Source organism: Clupea harengus, chromosome 6 (assembly GCF_900700415.2).
Source record: "Clupea harengus chromosome 6, Ch_v2.0.2, whole genome shotgun sequence".
Lineage (NCBI taxonomy): Eukaryota > Metazoa > Chordata > Actinopteri > Clupeiformes > Clupeidae > Clupea > Clupea harengus.
This window is the reverse complement of record NC_045157.1, coordinates 3,770,252-3,788,702: the sequence shown is the minus strand read 5'-3', so window position 1 is coordinate 3,788,702 and position 18,451 is coordinate 3,770,252. Positions and strand designations below refer to the sequence as shown.

The 18,451-nt window shown below is 42.1% G+C and overlaps 1 protein-coding gene across 4 annotated transcripts; it reads left to right on the top strand.

The window, feature by feature from the left end:
* The first annotated feature begins 695 nt into the window (after positions 1–695).
* On the top strand, positions 696–11,238 carry LOC105907243. Of its 4 annotated transcripts, none has more exons than XM_031568778.2 (11): positions 696–1,108; positions 4,537–4,576; positions 4,695–4,709; positions 5,008–5,150; positions 5,266–5,401; positions 5,608–5,877; positions 7,021–7,332; positions 7,441–7,628; positions 8,512–8,562; positions 9,615–9,692; positions 10,045–11,238. In XM_031568778.2, the coding sequence occupies exons 2-11, from the start codon at positions 4,537–4,539 to the stop codon at positions 10,231–10,233; spliced, it is 1,422 nt and encodes a 473-aa protein (XP_031424638.1). In that variant the 5' UTR covers positions 696–1,108; the 3' UTR covers positions 10,234–11,238. The 4 variants fall into 4 exon arrangements, with proteins under 4 accessions (XP_031424638.1, XP_031424640.1, XP_031424639.1 ...); XM_031568780.2 differs by having other exon boundaries at positions 4,695–4,834; XM_031568779.2 differs by lacking the exon at positions 696–1,108 and adding an exon at positions 1,368–1,458.
* The last annotated feature ends 7,213 nt before the right edge of the window (positions 11,239–18,451 follow it).

The following is an 18,451-nucleotide window of genomic DNA, read 5'->3' as shown; positions in this document are numbered from 1 at the left end:
CACCGCTGGGTAAGATCTGTATATAATATTTCAAGCTAGCTACCTACAAAGATTATTATTATTCTGTATTCCATCTCTGGCGAGGTATCTAGCTAGCTAGCTAGCTAGGAGGATGGTGATAATCTAAAGTACAGTACAGTAACGTAGCAGTGTGGAGCAAGATAGCTGCTAGTAAGGTTATTGTTCAAGGGATGTGTGTGCATGTTGCTGAAAGTATTTCACAGTCACTGTACTGATAAATTGCTTGTAAAACTGATGATCCTGATGTAATGCTATGGCTTTGTATCAGATCGCCAGGTCATTGCTCTCAGGTTGTGCCTTATGCATACCTTGGGATACTCAGGAGTAGGTTGCCCATTCACAAAATGTTACAATGTGCTGCTTTAGTATTGCCTATTGTGTTAAAATTGTGTTCAAATAAGGCCCATTTTATAAGTATGCTCATTTTAGTCGGAATCAACTGTATAATTCTCACAATTCTGACCCTTTGCTTTTTTATTAACAGCATTTACTTGTACTTTTACTTTCAATACTTAAGTACATTTCATATCAGAAAATTACTTTTGATACTTAAGTACAGTAAAGATCAGATACTTTAAGACTTTTACTCAAGTAGTATTCTAAAAGGTTACTTTTACTTTTACTTGAGTCATTTTCCAGTAAGGTATCTTTACTTTTACTCAAGTATGGCTTTTGGGTACTTTATACACCACTGGTTGTCACCTATCCCTATGTGGATCTCACCATGTTGGAACAACCATGCATCCCCCGTCCGTCCCCTCAACCAAATGGGAGGAGTGTAATATCTCTGCTCTGCAATGTTCCGGTTTCCGCTAAGGAGACACCCCAGTTCGCTAAGGGAGCAGCTAGTGTGCTGTGGTAAGGGGGGAGGTTTGGGGAGGCTAAAGGCTGGATTAAGCATAGTTAGCAGCCGAGATGGTGAATATAACTAGTATAGCGACGTTGCTCAAGTGACTGCGTGTGGTCAGGGCGATATTAAAACGATTTTCTCAAGAAAGATAACAACCTTTTTCAGCATGGACTCCATGCACATAACACACGTCTGAAGTGCACTTGAATTGTGTGTATACTCCAAACAAAACTGACCGTGAGTATAAACTACTTTATTATACAGCTCTTCAGAGTGTTCCAAAAAGTTCCGTTGATTTGAATGGGCCACCCCAACGTTCGCAGGTCTTGATATTCATAGTTTTCACGGGACGTCAGAATGCCAGTTGGTGAGCAAGAAAAACATCCCGCAGCTGTCTATCACTGGAATTTTTACAGGAACCGACCACCTTTCATTCAAGATCATTTAATATCTCCGCTTTAACAGTGTCTGACTTAGGTAGTAAAATGCCACAGTTGTTGCTCGGTTAGCTGTTCAATTCGGCGAGGAGACAAGCCCGGATTGTGTTTTTATCGCATTTAAAACCCACCCACGTTGCTGCCAGCCAGGTATGGAGGACCAAACCTATGGAGGACCAAACCTGCCATATTTATAAATGAATGAATGAATAAATAAATGTCCACATCCATGCATTTAGACAGAAATAAATGAATAAATGTATTAATTAACGCACAATTGTCAATCAACAGTTACTTATAATTTACATTTATGTATGTATTTATTTCTGTATTCATTTATGTATTCATTCATTCATTCATGTATTTATTTATTTATTCATTCATTCATTCATTCGTGCATTTATTTATTCATTCATTCATTCATTCATTCATTGTTCCCAATATGATAATGAGAGGAGGCCAGTAGGCATGGAAACTGACGTTCAGACATTTTGCAATCAATCCAGAGCCTTAGATTCAATCTAGCTAACTAGTGCAAGCACTTCTGCATTTTCCCGTAAGATCTGCATATAATATTTCAAGCTAGCTAATAACCTATAAAGATTCTTTATTATTGTTATTTATTCAGTCTCGGGCGAGAGACTGTGGAGAGGTATCTATCTAGCTAGCTAGGTTGGTGACAATCTAGAGAACAGTACAGTAACGTAGCAGTGTGGAGCAAGATAGCTGCTAGTAAGGTTATTGTTCAAGGGATGTGTGTGCATGTTGCTGAAAGTATTTCACAGTCACTATAGCGATAACTTGCTTGTAAAATGATGATACTGATGTAATGCTATGGCTTTGTATCAGATCGCCAGGTTATTGCTCTCAGGTTGTGCCTTATGCATACCTTGGGATACTCAGGAGTAGGTTGCTCATTCACAAAATGCTACAAAGATTTAAATAAAATAAGTTCATAATGGCCTGGGACTTTTTGTTCAACATTGATACAGTATGTCAAGCTCCTGGCAACTAGCTGGCGTTTGCTATCGCTAGCTAGGATAGCTCAGCGCGCAATTTTACAGACAGTAACATTAACATTTTGACGGTAACATTAACATTTTGATTTTAACGTTAACGTTGAATGAATGAATGAATACAGAAATAAATGAATGAATAAATAAATGAATGAATGACTGAATAAATAAATGAATGAATACAGAAATAAATGAATGAATACAGAAATAAATGAATTAATGAATAAATAAATGAATACAGAAATAAATACGTACATAAATGTAAATTATACGTAACTATTGATTGACAATTGTGCATTAATTAATACATGTATTCATTTATTTCTGTCTAAATGCATGGATGTGGACATTTATTTATTCATTCATTCATTTATAAATATGGCAGGTTTGGTCCTCCATACAAACCTGCCATATTTACAAATGAATGAATGAATAAATAAATGTCCACATCCATGCATTTAGACAGAAATAAATGAATACATGTTATACAATGTAATACAATTAATGCACAATTGTCAATCAATAGTTACTTATAATTTACATTTATGTATGTATTTATTTCTGTATTTATTTATTTATTCAGTTATTTCTGTATTCATTCATTTATTTCTGTATTCATTCATTTATTTATTCATTCATTCATTCATTCATTCATTCATTCATTCATTCATTTATTTATTTATTTATTCATTCATTCATTCATTCATTCATTCATTCATTCCTGTATTTCTTCATCTCAATATGTTAATTAGATGTGTCAATCAAAAATAGGTAGACGGTATTTGACACACCATTGGCTAATCGTTTTCAACGCGTTGTATTCGATTAGGTTAGCCTTACCTTGCTGTCATGGAAGCATGGTGAAACAGTGTGCCTACGGGACTTGTAGATCTGACACAAGGTACCCTGCGAGATTAGAGGGACACGTCGTTTTTTTCTCGCATTTCCAAAGCCCAAAACACAGGAGGAAAGGCGCCAGCTGTGGATTAAACAGTGTGGGAGATATCTATCTGGCGAACTGCGCTATCGCTAGGTATGATGACTAACTATCTAGTTGAGAACATCCCCAAACAGTTATGGTTCATGGCAACTAGTATTATTACCATCAGAAGTACATAACTAGTCTCTACAACAAATGTGTTAATGTTAAAATCAAAATGTTAATGTTACCGTCAAAATGCTAATGTTACAGTCTGTAAAATTGCGCATTGAGCTATCCTAGCTAGCGATATCAAACGCCAGCTAGTTGCCAGGAGCTTGACATACTGTATCAATGTTGAACAAAACGTCCCAAAAGGCCATTATGAACTTTTTTTATTTAAATCTTTGTAGCATTTTGTGAATGGGCAACCTACTCCTGAGTATCCCAAGGTATGCATAAGGCACAACCTGAGAGCAATAACCTGGCGATCTGATACAAAGCCATAGCATTACATCAGGATCATCATTTTACAAGCAAGTTATCGCTATAGTGACTGTGAAATACTTTCAGCAACACGCACACACATCCCTTGAACAATAACGTCACTAGCAGCTATCTTGCTCCACACTGCTACGTTACTGTACTGTTCTCTAGATTGTCACCAACCTAGCTAGCTAGATACCTCTCCACAGTCTCTCGCCCTAGACTGAATAAATAATAATAATAAAGGTAGCTTGAAATATTATATGCAGATCTTACGGAAAAATGCGGAAGTGCTTGCACTAGTTAGCTAGATTCAATTAGGCTCTGGATTGTCTATTGGCCTCCTCTCATTATCATATTGGGAACAATGAATGAATGAATGAATAAATAAATGCACGAATGAATGAATGAATGAATGAATAAATAAATAAATGAATGAATGAATACATAAATGAATACAGAAATAAATACATACATAAATGTAAATTATAAGTAACTATTGATTGACAATTGTGCGTTAATTAATACATTTATTCATTTATTTCTGTCTAAATGCATGGAAGTGGACATTTATTTATTCATTCATTCATTTATAAATATGGCAGGTCCTTCCCTTTCTATGACCAAATTATTATGCATAGGCCTAACTAATACTCATACTAATGCATTAGAGTTAAAACAAAGCCACAAAATCAAGCAAAATCGAAAATTTTCTATTTTACAAAGCTACCTACAAAGCATAGACTACTTTCACAATGTTGCTTTAAAGACTTTTTTAAAGTCTCTATCTTTTCTGGTTATTTGCAGATGATGTACCGCTTGTTTTCCGCCTTGGGTGTTCTATTCGGTGAGTAGCACACTGGCTATAACCGTGTAATTGGCCTGTAGGACGGTCATTGTATTGCTGGCTACACTACTGTGTTACAGGTTCTTACAGTAACCTATAAATCTGCTTTACTCTGCAGGAATGGCCTCAGCGGGTAAGGAACCAGTGGCTGTCCCTAGTCTCCTGATTTTGTCACAAAAGACACCACAAATTGGATAACCAATCAAGAACTATTTATAACTATAATGGAACAAAAAGATGGAGAAAACGGGATAGTTGGTGAATTCATTAGTGATTACATAAGAGCTGTTATAGAGATGTACCATGATACTTTACTTGGCATAATAAATAGTCTTACCACAATATGTATTTTTGTTGCTTTTATGGTATGTAATCTAAGGTCATGCATGACAGTTACACCTGTCTCCCTTTCTCCTCTCTCTCTCTTATAGACGGCTCTTATGGCTTAGGGCCGGAGCCAAAGAGGATATGTCCTGGGATGCCATTCACTTTTACACTGACATATAGGATAAGCGGAGCAGACCTGATGTTCTACAAGAACGGGGTCGAGAGGAAGGTTGCCACTACCAAGGAGGTAACACCCATATGGACCTATGGACCAAGGATCAGTACATCCAATAATACATACAGTCCAAACCAACAGGCAGGAAGTTTGCAGTAAATTGATTATGTTTTTTTTTCTCCCCCAGATTATAGACCCCCAGTTTCGGCTCAATGGCAGTGAACCTTATTTACCCGAGGTCATGAAAACGCATGAAGGGAAGTATTATTGGAAGGCTCCATCGGTCGATTTTGAACTGAATTACATCAGACTAATTCTGAAAGGTGAGTATGTTGTGAAATGTCATCTCTGAAAGGGTATCAATGTTTTGTACATTGAGATATTTTACATACTTAGCTTTGCTCCCTTTGTACTCTCTACCTCTGTCTATCTATCTATCTATCTGTCTATCTATCTGTCTATCTGTCTATCTTTCTGTCTGTCTGTCTGTCTATCTATCTATCTATCTATGCATATATATATTTATTAGACTGCAGTGTTCGTCAAAATGTGGTGTACGGTGAGGAGTTGGCCTTAAATGTGCCGGCGGACGCGTCTGTGTTGGAGTTCACCCCTCACCTCTCAGACCAACACTCCGTCCTGTGGAGACGGATACACAGAGGGGGGGACGAGGAAGCAAGGGGCGCGGTTAAGGACGGCCGCTGGACAGCACAGAGGATGACCCAAGCGGATCAGGGGCGCTACACTTTACTCAGGGAGAGTGGTGGCCAGATCTCCAGCACTGTGGTCTCTGTTGAAGGTAAGAGCAATGAAGCGCGTGCTGAGAATATGGGACAGATGATTGCCAGAATAGTAAAAGAAGACAAGGTGTTGCCATATTTCTCTGTAAGTAAGTAACTTCTACTTCTGGTTTATATAGGTTGAGATAACTTTCAAAAAAGATTCACAAGGTGAACTGATTTGTGAATATCACAAATAATATGATTCAAATATCTCCCATCCTTCATTTGTGCAATCACTTGTCTTCATTGATTAGAGGAAAACTATGCCACATATATTATATGCCGTTTGACATGTTTAATGAGATACAGGAATTGCTTTGCTTTGAAGAGTACATTTTAGCACCCCCCTTTTTCAAGCATGTTCACCTCAATTTCACATTTGTTTATGATTTCCTACACTTCCCAGAATGCATTTCAACCACTACTAGCTAACAATTGCAGTTGCTGATTTGTCTGTTGTAGCCTGGTTGCAGTTTCATTTAGTCTTCTTTAGTTGGATTATTCTGAGTATGATTATTAAATGTTGCCTCAAAAAAGTGTTGGAAAAGAGAAGCCCTTGCATTTCTCTTTCATGGTTATAGCACCACAACATAATGGCTACCATTTTCGATTGTGTGTGAAAAAATCTTCTTAAGTGCATTGTAGCCGGAAAGGACATGTCCTTTAGGGGCATCACTATGGTTACTCATGTCCCATGCGGATCCATCTGCAGTGTGTGTTCTAGAAACACGGTAGGTAAATCTGGGACTCCTTTACCACTCCTATGAGAGGCTTTAGTGTAGCGGTAGTCTGGTGGGAGACAGACATGACTTCATGATCAGCACCTCATGATGAGCGAGTTCACAATCTGGAGACAATTTCTTCATTTCTCCATCTGGAGACAATTTACACACCTAAACTGTGGACACACTGTCCAAAAGTAGGCTATTAAAGAGGTGAGCTCAGTGGACAAAATTGTTGTCGTCTTCTTCTTCTTCTTCTGTGATTTTCCCTGTTTTATGCCCCTTGGATTGTGTGATTTATCTTTGTTTATTATCGTTTGGTCTATTTAATACGATAATTCATTTTTTATTATGTATTAAAGCACTTTGAGCTGCATTCTTCGAATGAAAAGATATGTTTCCCTTCTGTCTCGTTTGTTTTTCTCCCTGCAACTTCAGAACTCCAAATACATGCTCACGTGGCTGATGACGACGTCAGAGATCACTGGAGAACTGATGTTAATATCTCTGCACGGGAGGCTGTAGTCACTTACTTTACGGCTTTCGGGGGTGAGCATGTGCTCTTCCGAGACGGCATGGAGACTGATGAGGGCTTCGACATTTTTGGAAATCGTATCACACTCCAAAAGTCAACGCTCCAAAAGTCAACTTTCAGCATCAGCAAAGCGCAGCCAAGTGACGCAGGACGATACGAGATCCATGACAAGAATGGACATCTGGCCATCTCACTGTATCTGGAGAGAGACCCTGGTCAGTCGTATGCCATGACCTGTTTTTATTGTTGTATAATGTAGTTATTAATTCTACTTCAATCTCTTTCTGCGTGTCAACATTTTTCTCTCTCCTTCAATCTCTCAGAAGATGAAGAGTTTTATCCTACGAGTTTAGCCACTCCTCTTGGCATATCTGCGGGCGTGCTGGTTGGACTGCTGTGCTGTTGCTGGTGCTGTTGCAAGTGCTGTGGCAAGTGCTGTGGCCATGACGATGGTGACAAGACTGAGTCCGCCGCTGCTTCTCCAGACGCCGAGCAACCCGCTCACATCCATGTAAGCGCTTCTATATAGGGGAAAGTCTTGCAGGGGTCGTGACCTCGGCCCTTTGTGACAAGAGCAAACACGTGGAGTTGATTCATGGAGGGTTAAAAGAAGGAATAAAAACAAGGCACCCCTGATGTTAAACTTAAAGGTGCGACATGTAGGATTTTGAGTAATCTATTAGCAGAAATGCAATTTAGTGTATATTATTATGTTTTATTAGTGTATAATCACCAGCAACTACGCACCGTCGTGTTTTTGTTAGCTTAGAATGAGCCCTTCGTATCTACATAGGGAGCGGGTCCTCTTCCATGGACTCTGCCACAAGAGGGCCTTTTGTGTGGCCCCTGAGGGCCACCGTAGCTTCTCCTACACGCTTGGAAAGAGAGAAGTATTCAAGTATGCAATCTGCAGCCTCACTGCTAGATGCCATTAAATCCTACATACTGTACCTTTAAAAACATTTTTTTTTTTTTAAATCTGGCTTTTAAGTTTAAGAGTAGGCGTGCCCTGTTTTTTCTTTCCCTTTACTCTCTTGAATTTTGGAGGCCCGAATCCGATATGATTGATTTTGGGTTAATTTAGGGCCTTTGTGTATTAACAGCATCAGAAGATGATGTGGCACTTATTCCTCTGGAACATCCTCATAGCTCACTGTCACTCCACAACAGAGGGGTAGGGTCATACTTAGAGTAGAGTTGATTCACAGTTACAAGCAGGACCAAGGTTGAGGATTCAAATGACTGAATGAATGAATGAATGAATGAACTAAATTGCCATTATGGAATTTGTCCTCTACAGCACAACCCATTAAGGTTAAACAATATGCAACACAATACAGAAAAGACAGCTATGTTCCTGTTTTTTTTCTTACCAAGTTTCCATTTTGTTACAGGATCCCAGTGAGATGTCTGGACCCGGCGACCCCTTGCACCCTCCATCTTCTGTGAGAGACCCCTTCGCCTATGCTTTTCAAATGTGTCACACTATATTTCACATTCGGCACAGACTATACCACAGCCTACACAATCTTTATGCTCTTCTTCCCAACTTCATGAAAATCAAATTCAGTTAGCTGTTAGTCCCTGGCAGCTTAGACCCTTAGAATACCCTGATTGGTCCCTGGCAGCTTAGACCCCTAGAATACCCTGATTGGTCCCTGGCGGCTAAGACCCCTAGAATACCCTGATTGGTCCCTGGCAGCTCAGACCCCTAGAATACCCTGATTGGTCCCTGGCAGCTAAGACCCTTGGAATACCCTGATTGGTCCCTGGCAGCTAAGACCCCTAGAATACCCTGATTGGTCCCTGGCAGCTAAGACCCTTGGAATACCCTGATTGGTCCCTGGCAGCTAAGACCCTTGGAATACCCTGATTGATCCCTGGCAGCTAAGACCCCTAGAATACCCTGATTGGTCCCTGGCAGCTAAGACCCTTGGAATACCCTGATTGGTGCCTGGCAGCTAAGACCCTTGGAATACCCTGATTGATCCCTGGCAGCTAAGACCCCTAGAATACCCTGATTGGTCCCTGGCAGCTAAGACCCCTAGAATACCCTGATTGGTCCCTGGCAGCTAAGACCCTTGGAATACCCTGATTGGTCCCTGGGTAGTGGCTCTATTTGTTTCTTTCATAAAGTGCTGACACTGTCTGTACAGTGTGTACAGTGGGTCAGTGTGTGGGTCAGTGTGTGTACAGTGTGTCAGTGTGTGTACAATGGGTCAGTGTGTGTACAGTGTGTGTACAGTGGGTCAGTGTGTGTCAGTGTGTGTCAGTGTGTGTACAGTGTGTCAGTGTGTGTACAGTGTGTCAGTGTGTGTACAGTGTGTGTACAGTGTGTCAGTGTGTGTACAGTGTGTCAGTGTGTGTACGGTGGGTCAGTGTCTGTAGCATCCAGAATCCTTGATGACACACCAGAGGCAAAACGTGCACACATACACAACTGCTTCCTGGGGAAAAGAACACGAGTGAAACCCTGTTTGTCTCTCCTTGCTCACAGGCTCCCTCTTCAGGTGACACCAATGAACTAACGGCCTCCATGGCGTACCCCCCCAACCCCTGGGAGAACAGTCCACCTGTAAGTCCAGCCATCAGCACGCACGCACGCACTCACGCACACACACACACACATCTCTTCAGATCTCTAGTCCAGCCATCAGCGCACACGTTTGTTATTTGTAATATTTGTTCTTTTGGCAAATTCAATTCAATTCAAGTCAATTCAATTCAAGTCAATTACATTCAATTACATTCAATTACATTTAAAAAAAATTATATTATCATTATATTTTTCAAATCCAAAGTGACTTGCAAATGTTTTCAGTTGAGGAGGTCGTAATATGTCCACATACTGTATGTATGCAACAAGGCTGGATTAGGGCAAGCAGCACACTTGGTGTACCCACCCTGTTTTCTCTGTCTCCTTACAGGCTCCTGATGGAGGAGGAGGAGGTGATCGTGGTGCTCCCACCGCCCCTTGGGCACCCACCGACCCTGGGCCGCGGTACCAGTCGAGAGCCTGGGGTAGTGGCCAGGATGACTTTCTCTCCAGCTCTCCTCTCTGCATGGACAGCGCCACCGACAGCTGCACCTTCACCTCAAACAATCTCAACTTCTAGACCGATGCGTTCCGTTGACAACTCTGGATCGATGGAGCATTTTCACACGCAGTGCACTGTGACTTGTGTTGCGTCCTACTGACTGGTACGCTGTGATTTGGACGCGTAGTTTCACGCTCAAAGGCAACGCGCACTACCTCATTTGCACTGGGCCTGTTCTGCTGCAGTGCTGGAGTGGATCTGTCAATACCACAGACTCTCACGCCATCCAAAGGGCCACCTTCTTTCTTTGACCTGTTACTCTGTGTCTAATGTCTGTGAGTCTGTTCGTGTCTGCTAGTGTCTTATGTCCCTATCTCATGTAAGTAGGCCATTTCATGTATCCTTTTCTTAGCTTGCTAGAATTGGTAGCAATGCAAGTCTGTGTTATTTTACATATTTATCACACAGGATTGTAATGTTCTTACTGCCTGATCAGGTCTAATGTCATTCACAAGCCTTGGTGTTTTTTTGTGTCTTTTTATGTATGCGATTTTATCTCACTTTGTTGTCAATTTTTTTACTTTTAAAATGGTGGATAATGAAAAGACATTTTCAGTCCCAAACGTGCTCTAAATACCCATGTAAGGCCTTCAGTATCCAAAGGTGGCCTTATCCTATCTCAGTGCAATTAATCATGTTCTTGTTTATTTCTGTTTATACTGTAACACCCTGAAACCATTATGCCATTACTATGTTTACAAATAACCACTAACCATTACTATGTTTACAAATTACTATTTAACACTTAAACACAAAGTAACAGTCTGGGGCGGTCAACACATTTAGTACTTTTTGAAAGATAGTATACTGTCTAGGTTTGGATAAAAAAGATGACAGGACATACCTACCCCCTCTCCTTATTCTTTACACTAGGGCAGGGGTTCTCAAACTATATGGGGCCAGGGACCCCTCATAGGGCAGAACATTTTCCAAGGACCCCTACACAGGGGCGTAACTATAGGGGGTGCAGCAGGTGCGGCTGCACCTGGGCCCGTGGGTCTTGGGGGCCCGTAGCCGGGGTTTTTTCGTGCCCAAGAAAAATATCTGCGCCGGGGGAGGGGGCGTGGCGGCGGCGGTTAGTGACATACCCTGACAATTTCACAGTTTTTAAGTGTTGTAGGCTGAATATCTGCGCAGGGGGAGGGGGCGTGGCGGCGGCGGTTACAAACATGGGGTACGGGACTGTAAAATGTTTGGGAACCACTGCCTTACGCCACTGACTAGGGTCAGTCATAATAGCCTGCACCTGGGCCCATCGTAACTACGTTACACCACTGCCCCTTCATAATCGCATCCCAAATTCTACCATATAGGTTTATAGCTATTTGTAATGTTATATGCTTTTGGACTCTTTTACTCTAAAATCATTTTGTATAATCAGTTTTAGATAGTCATTTTATTACATTTGGCATTACTTGACAGTATGTATTTGTAAAGTGTGCTGTGAAGCTAAATAATGTTTACCTCACATAAATACCTCATATCGATGAAATCATTTTTTTTTATCAAAGCAGATTGTAGGGTTTTCCAATAATACTCTTCTAATTTTCTGAATTGAGTCTATGGCTGACGCGTTTTCTGTGATCCAAAAAAGTGTGTCTTCCAACAGAGATGATTTTAACAAAGACATTAACAAACATGAAATATCCACCTAATGTTATCTAAAACTTTTATCCCCGACTGACACTGTACAAATCCTAAGATCTTAACGCATTGACACGTTGACACGGTCAGAAGACCGGGAGACTCCTCACTTCTTGTTTGCTAGCAGCTGGAGACAGATCACACACATTGGCTTCCCCCGGCTGCTTTCAATTAGCTAATTTCCACCGACATAGTGCCGGTGCCGGTGCCTTATCTGGCACTAGTTCTGCGCGTTTCGACACCTTAGCGGTAACTCAAATAGACAACAAAATATGGGCTCCCAAAAAAAAAAGTTGTCTTGTCAACTTGCCCCATGTTAGGTGGGCTGAATTGAGCTTACTCCACTGGCTCATCTTACCCTGCTCTTTACTCACTGCGTAGGCAGGAATAATGGAAAACCAGCTGTGTGAACACCGCCATGTCTCCTGTTGCGATGGAAAAGGGGAGGTGGTATGGAAGGAGGACAGAGGAACATGAGGGGAGGTGGTATGGAAGGAGGTGCAGACAGAGGAACATGAGGAGAGGTGCAGACGGAGGAACATGAGGAGAGGTGGTATGAGAGGAGGACAGAGGAACATGAGGAGAGGTGCAGACAGAGGAACATGAGGGGAGGTGGTATGGGAGGAGGTGAAATCCTTTAGTGTATCTTACCCTGCCCAATACCAATAATTCATTTTGAACACCACTGAAGAGTAGGACACAGTTTTGTGTTGTGCAGGGGGTTTCCCAGCATGCTTTAGGAGAGATACTACAATCATCCGGTGCGTCTGTTATTCTGTAATGTTCTTTCCTAGTAACGTGATTCATGTCTCCCTTGTGTGTCTGTTGTTAAGGTAAACAGATAACAGAATGTCATGATGCATGGAACTTGCCATGATATGATCTAAATTCCAATAACCAAATTAGCATGACTCAGTTCAAAGGATATCTGGTTACACTTTATTTGGACGGTACCCTACAGACTATCTACAGATGCTCAGATTATAAACAAACTATCTGTTGAAACTTTGTTAACTAAAATTCATGGTTAAGGTTAGGATTAGGGGTTGGGTTTGGTTAAGGTGATTTTCAGTGAACAATTGGAAAGACTGAACTTGAATTTCTTAGTGTCCTAACTGGTCATATGTTGTAATTGTGCTATCCACTTCACATGCAGGTGCATATTGATAAACCTTAAACTGATAAAAAAAAAAAACTGTTACCAAAGCTAAGCTTCTTTAATTAATTTTAGTTCTGGGCTCCGTAAAGCGCCTAGAGTCCTACAGTTCTGGGCTCCGTAAAGCGCCTAGAGTTCTACAGTTCTGGGCTCCGTAAAGCACCTAGAGTTCTACAGTTTTGGACTCCGTAAAGCGCCTGGGGACAATATCAATTGTTATTGGTGCTACTTAAATAAAATTTTAATTTGATTTGAATTGAAATGAACTGAATGTCTGGAGGGTAAATAGGAGAGTCCCCTTTATTCACCCCTTATTTGGGGAAAAGATGGAGGGCATTATTCTGCCATGGACTGGTCATATGTTCTCCTTTGTTGGTCAGTGGGGGATATCAGTAGTACATTTCATCCTAAATGAACCTCAGCCAGACTCCAGAGGCTGGGACACAGTACTACAGTACTGGGCATGTGATCATTGTTGTGGTGCCTTCATGCATCCAGTGTGGGACCCTCCTCTTCTTCTCCTCATTATGGGCCTCTGTCTTCAGGACTCTTACGGAGAGTATGGACTGGCCCACACACACACACACACACCCTTGCCCACACACACACACACACACACACACACACACACACACACACACACACCCACGCCCGGCTGCTCAGGGTTTGTTCTGGGTCATGTGACTGATGCCATACCCAAATGTCAAAGCTTCCAGTAATGAACCCCCGTGGGTATTCCTGTCAAACTCACTGAACATGCTGGAGGGTGAGGTCAATTCACCGGAAACCTCTTTAGCACTGGGTTTACTGGTTGTCCTTTGCATAAATGAATTTGCATTTTTTCGTCAGTATAACGAAAGATTAATGTCAGTGTTCTTCCAGAGCTTGAAGCGGTTTCTCAGCTAGATAGACGTTCAGCATCAACCAGTACTCTGAGCTGATGTGAACGCAGTTCATCTAATTTTTGCCTTTTCGATTCACATGCAGTTTGGTGCCTTGACTCCGGTTATGCATCAACACAACAGCAGCTCAAACGCCACCCATGTCTCACTGGTTGACCAGTTCAGCAGCGGATTCCTTGGATTGTGCTTCCTGATTGGCGTCCCTGGAAACATAGCCGTCATCATGGTCATCCTTCGCCACTTCAAGAAGGACAACTTCACCATGCATCTGATGCTGAACCTGGCCACGTCGGACATCCTCTGCCTGGTCTCCCTGCCCCTGTGGATGTTTGCTCTACTCGACAGCTGGATCTTTGGCCCTGCCGTCTGCAAGGCCCTGTCCTATCTCATCGTCACCTGTCTGTACACCAGCCTGCTGACAGTGACTCTGATGAGCGTTCACAGGTTCGTGATGGTGCTCTATCCCCTCCACTGGGCTCGGCTGGGGGTGAGAGGTCAGCTGGCCCTGTTGGTCTCCCTGTGGGTCCTGGCGTGCATCAAATGCAGCTCTGTGGGAATCACTTTCCACGTGACGGCGGATAAAGAGAAAAAAAAGATGTGACAGACGCAGGGGAGATGAACGCGAGGCACTGGTCGCACTTCGCACAGTTGAGATCCTATTGGGGTTTGTTATCCCAGTCTCCATCTTGGTCACGTCATACTGCTGTCTTCACAGAAAGGTAAACCAGACGGCCTTCTTCAGAAAACCCCAGACTGACCAAATTGATAACCAGCATCATTGTGACATTCCACTTCACGTCCTTAACCTGCTGGACATCATCGCTTCGTCTCTTGAGACATCACACCCGACTGCCTCCCAGAAGCTCTCCAGCTTTAACGAGTCGAGTGGTAGTGTTGTCATCAGTTTCATTTTTCTCAATAGCTGTGTGAATCCGTTTCTTTATGCGTTTGCTTTTCGCGGTCTTGGCAGAAATCAGCGATTAGATGGGGACAATGCAAATGCAGCAGTTATTCCAAATTCGTAGCATTAATACTAGGTTACTCCGGTAGCATTAATACTAGGTTACTCCGGTAGCATTAATACTAGGCTACTCTTGTTGGGTCATAAGTATCACTTCTGTTGTTTTAAACTAAGTAACTAAGTACTAAGGGAACATGCATTTTCTTAGTGGAAAACTAGGGGGGGGCGATAACGACAACGACAACTTGCTACAACTGTTTGTATCACTTCGTCTAGCATGTTTACTGCCGCCATTGTTGTAACTACATTTCAAACAAATGCTTGACTATAATTTCATTGTACTTAGCCACAGCCACTGGTTGCTGATTGGCAGGCCCTTCAGAATGGCCCGGCGATCCATCTTGGTTCCCAGACTATGATCCCAGCGAAAACTGAGCATAAGGCAGGCAGAGCCAGGCTAAGGGACTATTAGTTATAGTGTAGGTTCATTTTTGTGTTACACTTTAAAGTGTTTGGTGGAGATACATTTTCTTTCGACTGTGTGTAAGTGTGAAAGATAGGCTCCTCCTTTCTGCTCCTGAGAGGGGAGAAATATATATATAGTGCATTGTGAACCCCTTGGAGTCATCACTTTTAAGTTGATGGAAACTAGCCAAAACTAGTTGACCAATATGTATTTTACTGAAATAATGGGACTGTATGTGTGACATGAGTAGAGCAATAAGAAGGGGCCTTGCCCCACAGAGTTTTGGATTTGTTGCTTGACCCCTCATGTTTGTAACTTTCCCTGGTGCCGTGAATAAAGCTGCAGTCTCACACGTACTGTTGCCTTTTTTACCACAATAGCAACATTGGTTTAACCAGTGCCAATGTGCTCATGCCAATCTTTCAAAAAGGAAAATTTGCATCAAGTATCCTCTAGGGGGCGTTGATACCCTACTGCAATACATAAAATTGCATTGTGTCAAGTTACCTGGACACTTCATTCCTCTCCTTATTATTGTGTTGCTTTATGTTTGGTCAAAAATTTGTGGAAATATGGGGGGCACTGTACAAACAGTAGCCCTGACCACATTCGGGCTTGACGCCCATGGAGGAGACGGGTTCGAATCCGGCCCGATGTCATTTCTCCTGTCCACTCCCCACCTCTTCTCCCTCTCATTTCCTGTCCCACTCTTCACTGATCTATCAATTAAAGGCATAAAAAGCCCAAAAACAAATCTTTAAACATTTTTGTGGAAATATGCCCTATGCAAATATGGTTATCCAGTTGTGTCATTATGAACACTGTAACAACCTAACCGGAACAGTATCTTGATCGTATTGCACACACGTTTCATTGATTTGTTTGTTTTCCTTAATCTAACTGTGAGGTCTGTTGAAAGGAGAGATGACACATTTTAGTGTCTTTAGAGTAAGAGCATTTTAGGACAAGTGTCATTTTGGACAAAAATGTTTTTTGTTTCCTTTTTTGACTGAACATAGAACAAATAAACCTATTGACTGTCATTCTATAGCTTCACTATCAACGGAGCTAAGCACAAACGTGCTGGTTATCTCTATCATACTGACTCACACCCTTTCTCACTGCCTGTCCCTCCCTTCCTCTCTCTCTCTCTCTCTCTCTCTCTCTCTCTCGCTCCCTCCCACTCCCTCCCTCCCTCCCTCCCTCTCTCTCTCTCTCTCTCTCTTTCATCTGCCTCTGTGTCTCACTGACAGTCTGTCTTTCTCACTCTCTTTTGATGCAGTCAGTGAAGCACAGCGGACATAAGCCATATGTGACAGTGTGTCACACTGATAACCATTTGTATCATTCCTCGCTGTCTTCACCAAACACATTAAACCACCTCACTGACAGTGTTAAAGTCAAACCATAAACTGAGTGCTTTAAACTTTTTTTCATTTTCAAAAACCACCAATGATTACAAGAGTTACAACAGTACGTCAATACTACTGAATACATCAGTATTCAATGACCACATCCAGCTCTGCTGCGGTCTGTCTTTCTACTGCAGCGCAAGGCACAGGTCTATTCTGGTGGATTCATTCCTGTCACTTGGCTGTTTTAACACGGACTCTGTGCAACTGTGTGAGTTGACTGTGACTCAATGTGTGTAACCACACATGCCTTGTCTACTTAGATGTTTTCAGAATACATGCGTCCGCTGACGGACACCTACAGTACATTCTCAGAACACACACTCAACACAGACACTTATATATCTGTGCAATTAATTAAATAATTAAATCAACTTTCATGTTGTACAATCACAAAGAATCAGTACATGAAGATTTCATCTCAAATTTGTCTGCACTTTCACACATAGATTACTTATTAATACTGTCCAACTTTGTTATAAACACATCACTGCAGAAACCATATCCTGTTATTAGACATTCAGACACTTGACAACCAATTATATCACGGTGTCAACATAATCCATGTCTGTCATGTCAGTGCTTAAAGGTTTGCCGATGTCACAGTCATCATATGTCAGTTTTGATAATGGTCACATGACACTGTTAGATTACTGGACAGCCCCACTGTCAAAATTATGATGTGGTGTTCTGTGGACTAGGAGATGACCAGCCCTCGTCACTGTGATGACCAGCACTCATCACTGTGTAAATTAGTGTTAGGGTGGACTAGGAGATGACCAACCCTTGTCACTGTGTGTGTGTGTGTGTGTGTGTGTGTGTGTGTGTGTGTGTGTGTGTGTGTGTGTGTGTGTGTGTGTGTGTGTGTTAGGATGACCAACGCTCATCACTGTGTAAATGGGTGTTAGGGTTAGGGGACTAGGAGATGAATGAGTCCACTGGTTATTGCTGAAACATTCCAAAGCGAGAGGTAGCAAAGATAGCAAAACTCATGAGCATTATTCAAACACTGCGCCCTCGTATCATTTGTTGACAATGAGAAATTGTGGGAGCATTGCGCTGACCCACCCATGTTTGACCCAACCATGTCTGGCTCCTGGTATTAAATTATCGGAGCACAGCCAACGCACGTCTTAACACTCCATTGCGTAACCGGAAGTCTCCTGGTATTAAATTAGCAAAAATTATTTGGCCAAGTAATTAAATTAGCCTAGTTCATGCCCTGCAGACTGTTTTGCTTAATTAATAACAATTAGGGACCATTGGGATGAGCTGAAATGGGAAGAATATAGTGCAATACTCAATGCTTTCATGAACATTCAAAGAACATCTCTCCCTCTCTCCCTCCCGCTCTCTCTTTCTCTCTCTCCCTCTGTCTCTCTCTCTCCCTCTCCCTCCCTCTCTTTCTCTCCCTCTCTCTCACTCTCCCTCCCTCTCTCTTTCTCTCACCCTCCCTCCCTCCCCCTCCCCCCATCTCTCTTTCTCTCTCTCCCTCTGTCTCTCTCTCTCTCTCTCTCTCTCCCTCTCTCTCTCTCCCTCTCTCTCTCTCTCTCTCCCTCTCTCTCTCTCCCTCTCTCTGTTTCTTAGGGAAACCATAACCTATGCTGACATCAGGTTTGCTAAATGTATTTACTTCACGAGACAAAACATTGTCCACATGAGCTGGAGTGATAGGTCCAGTGTGACATAGGCTAT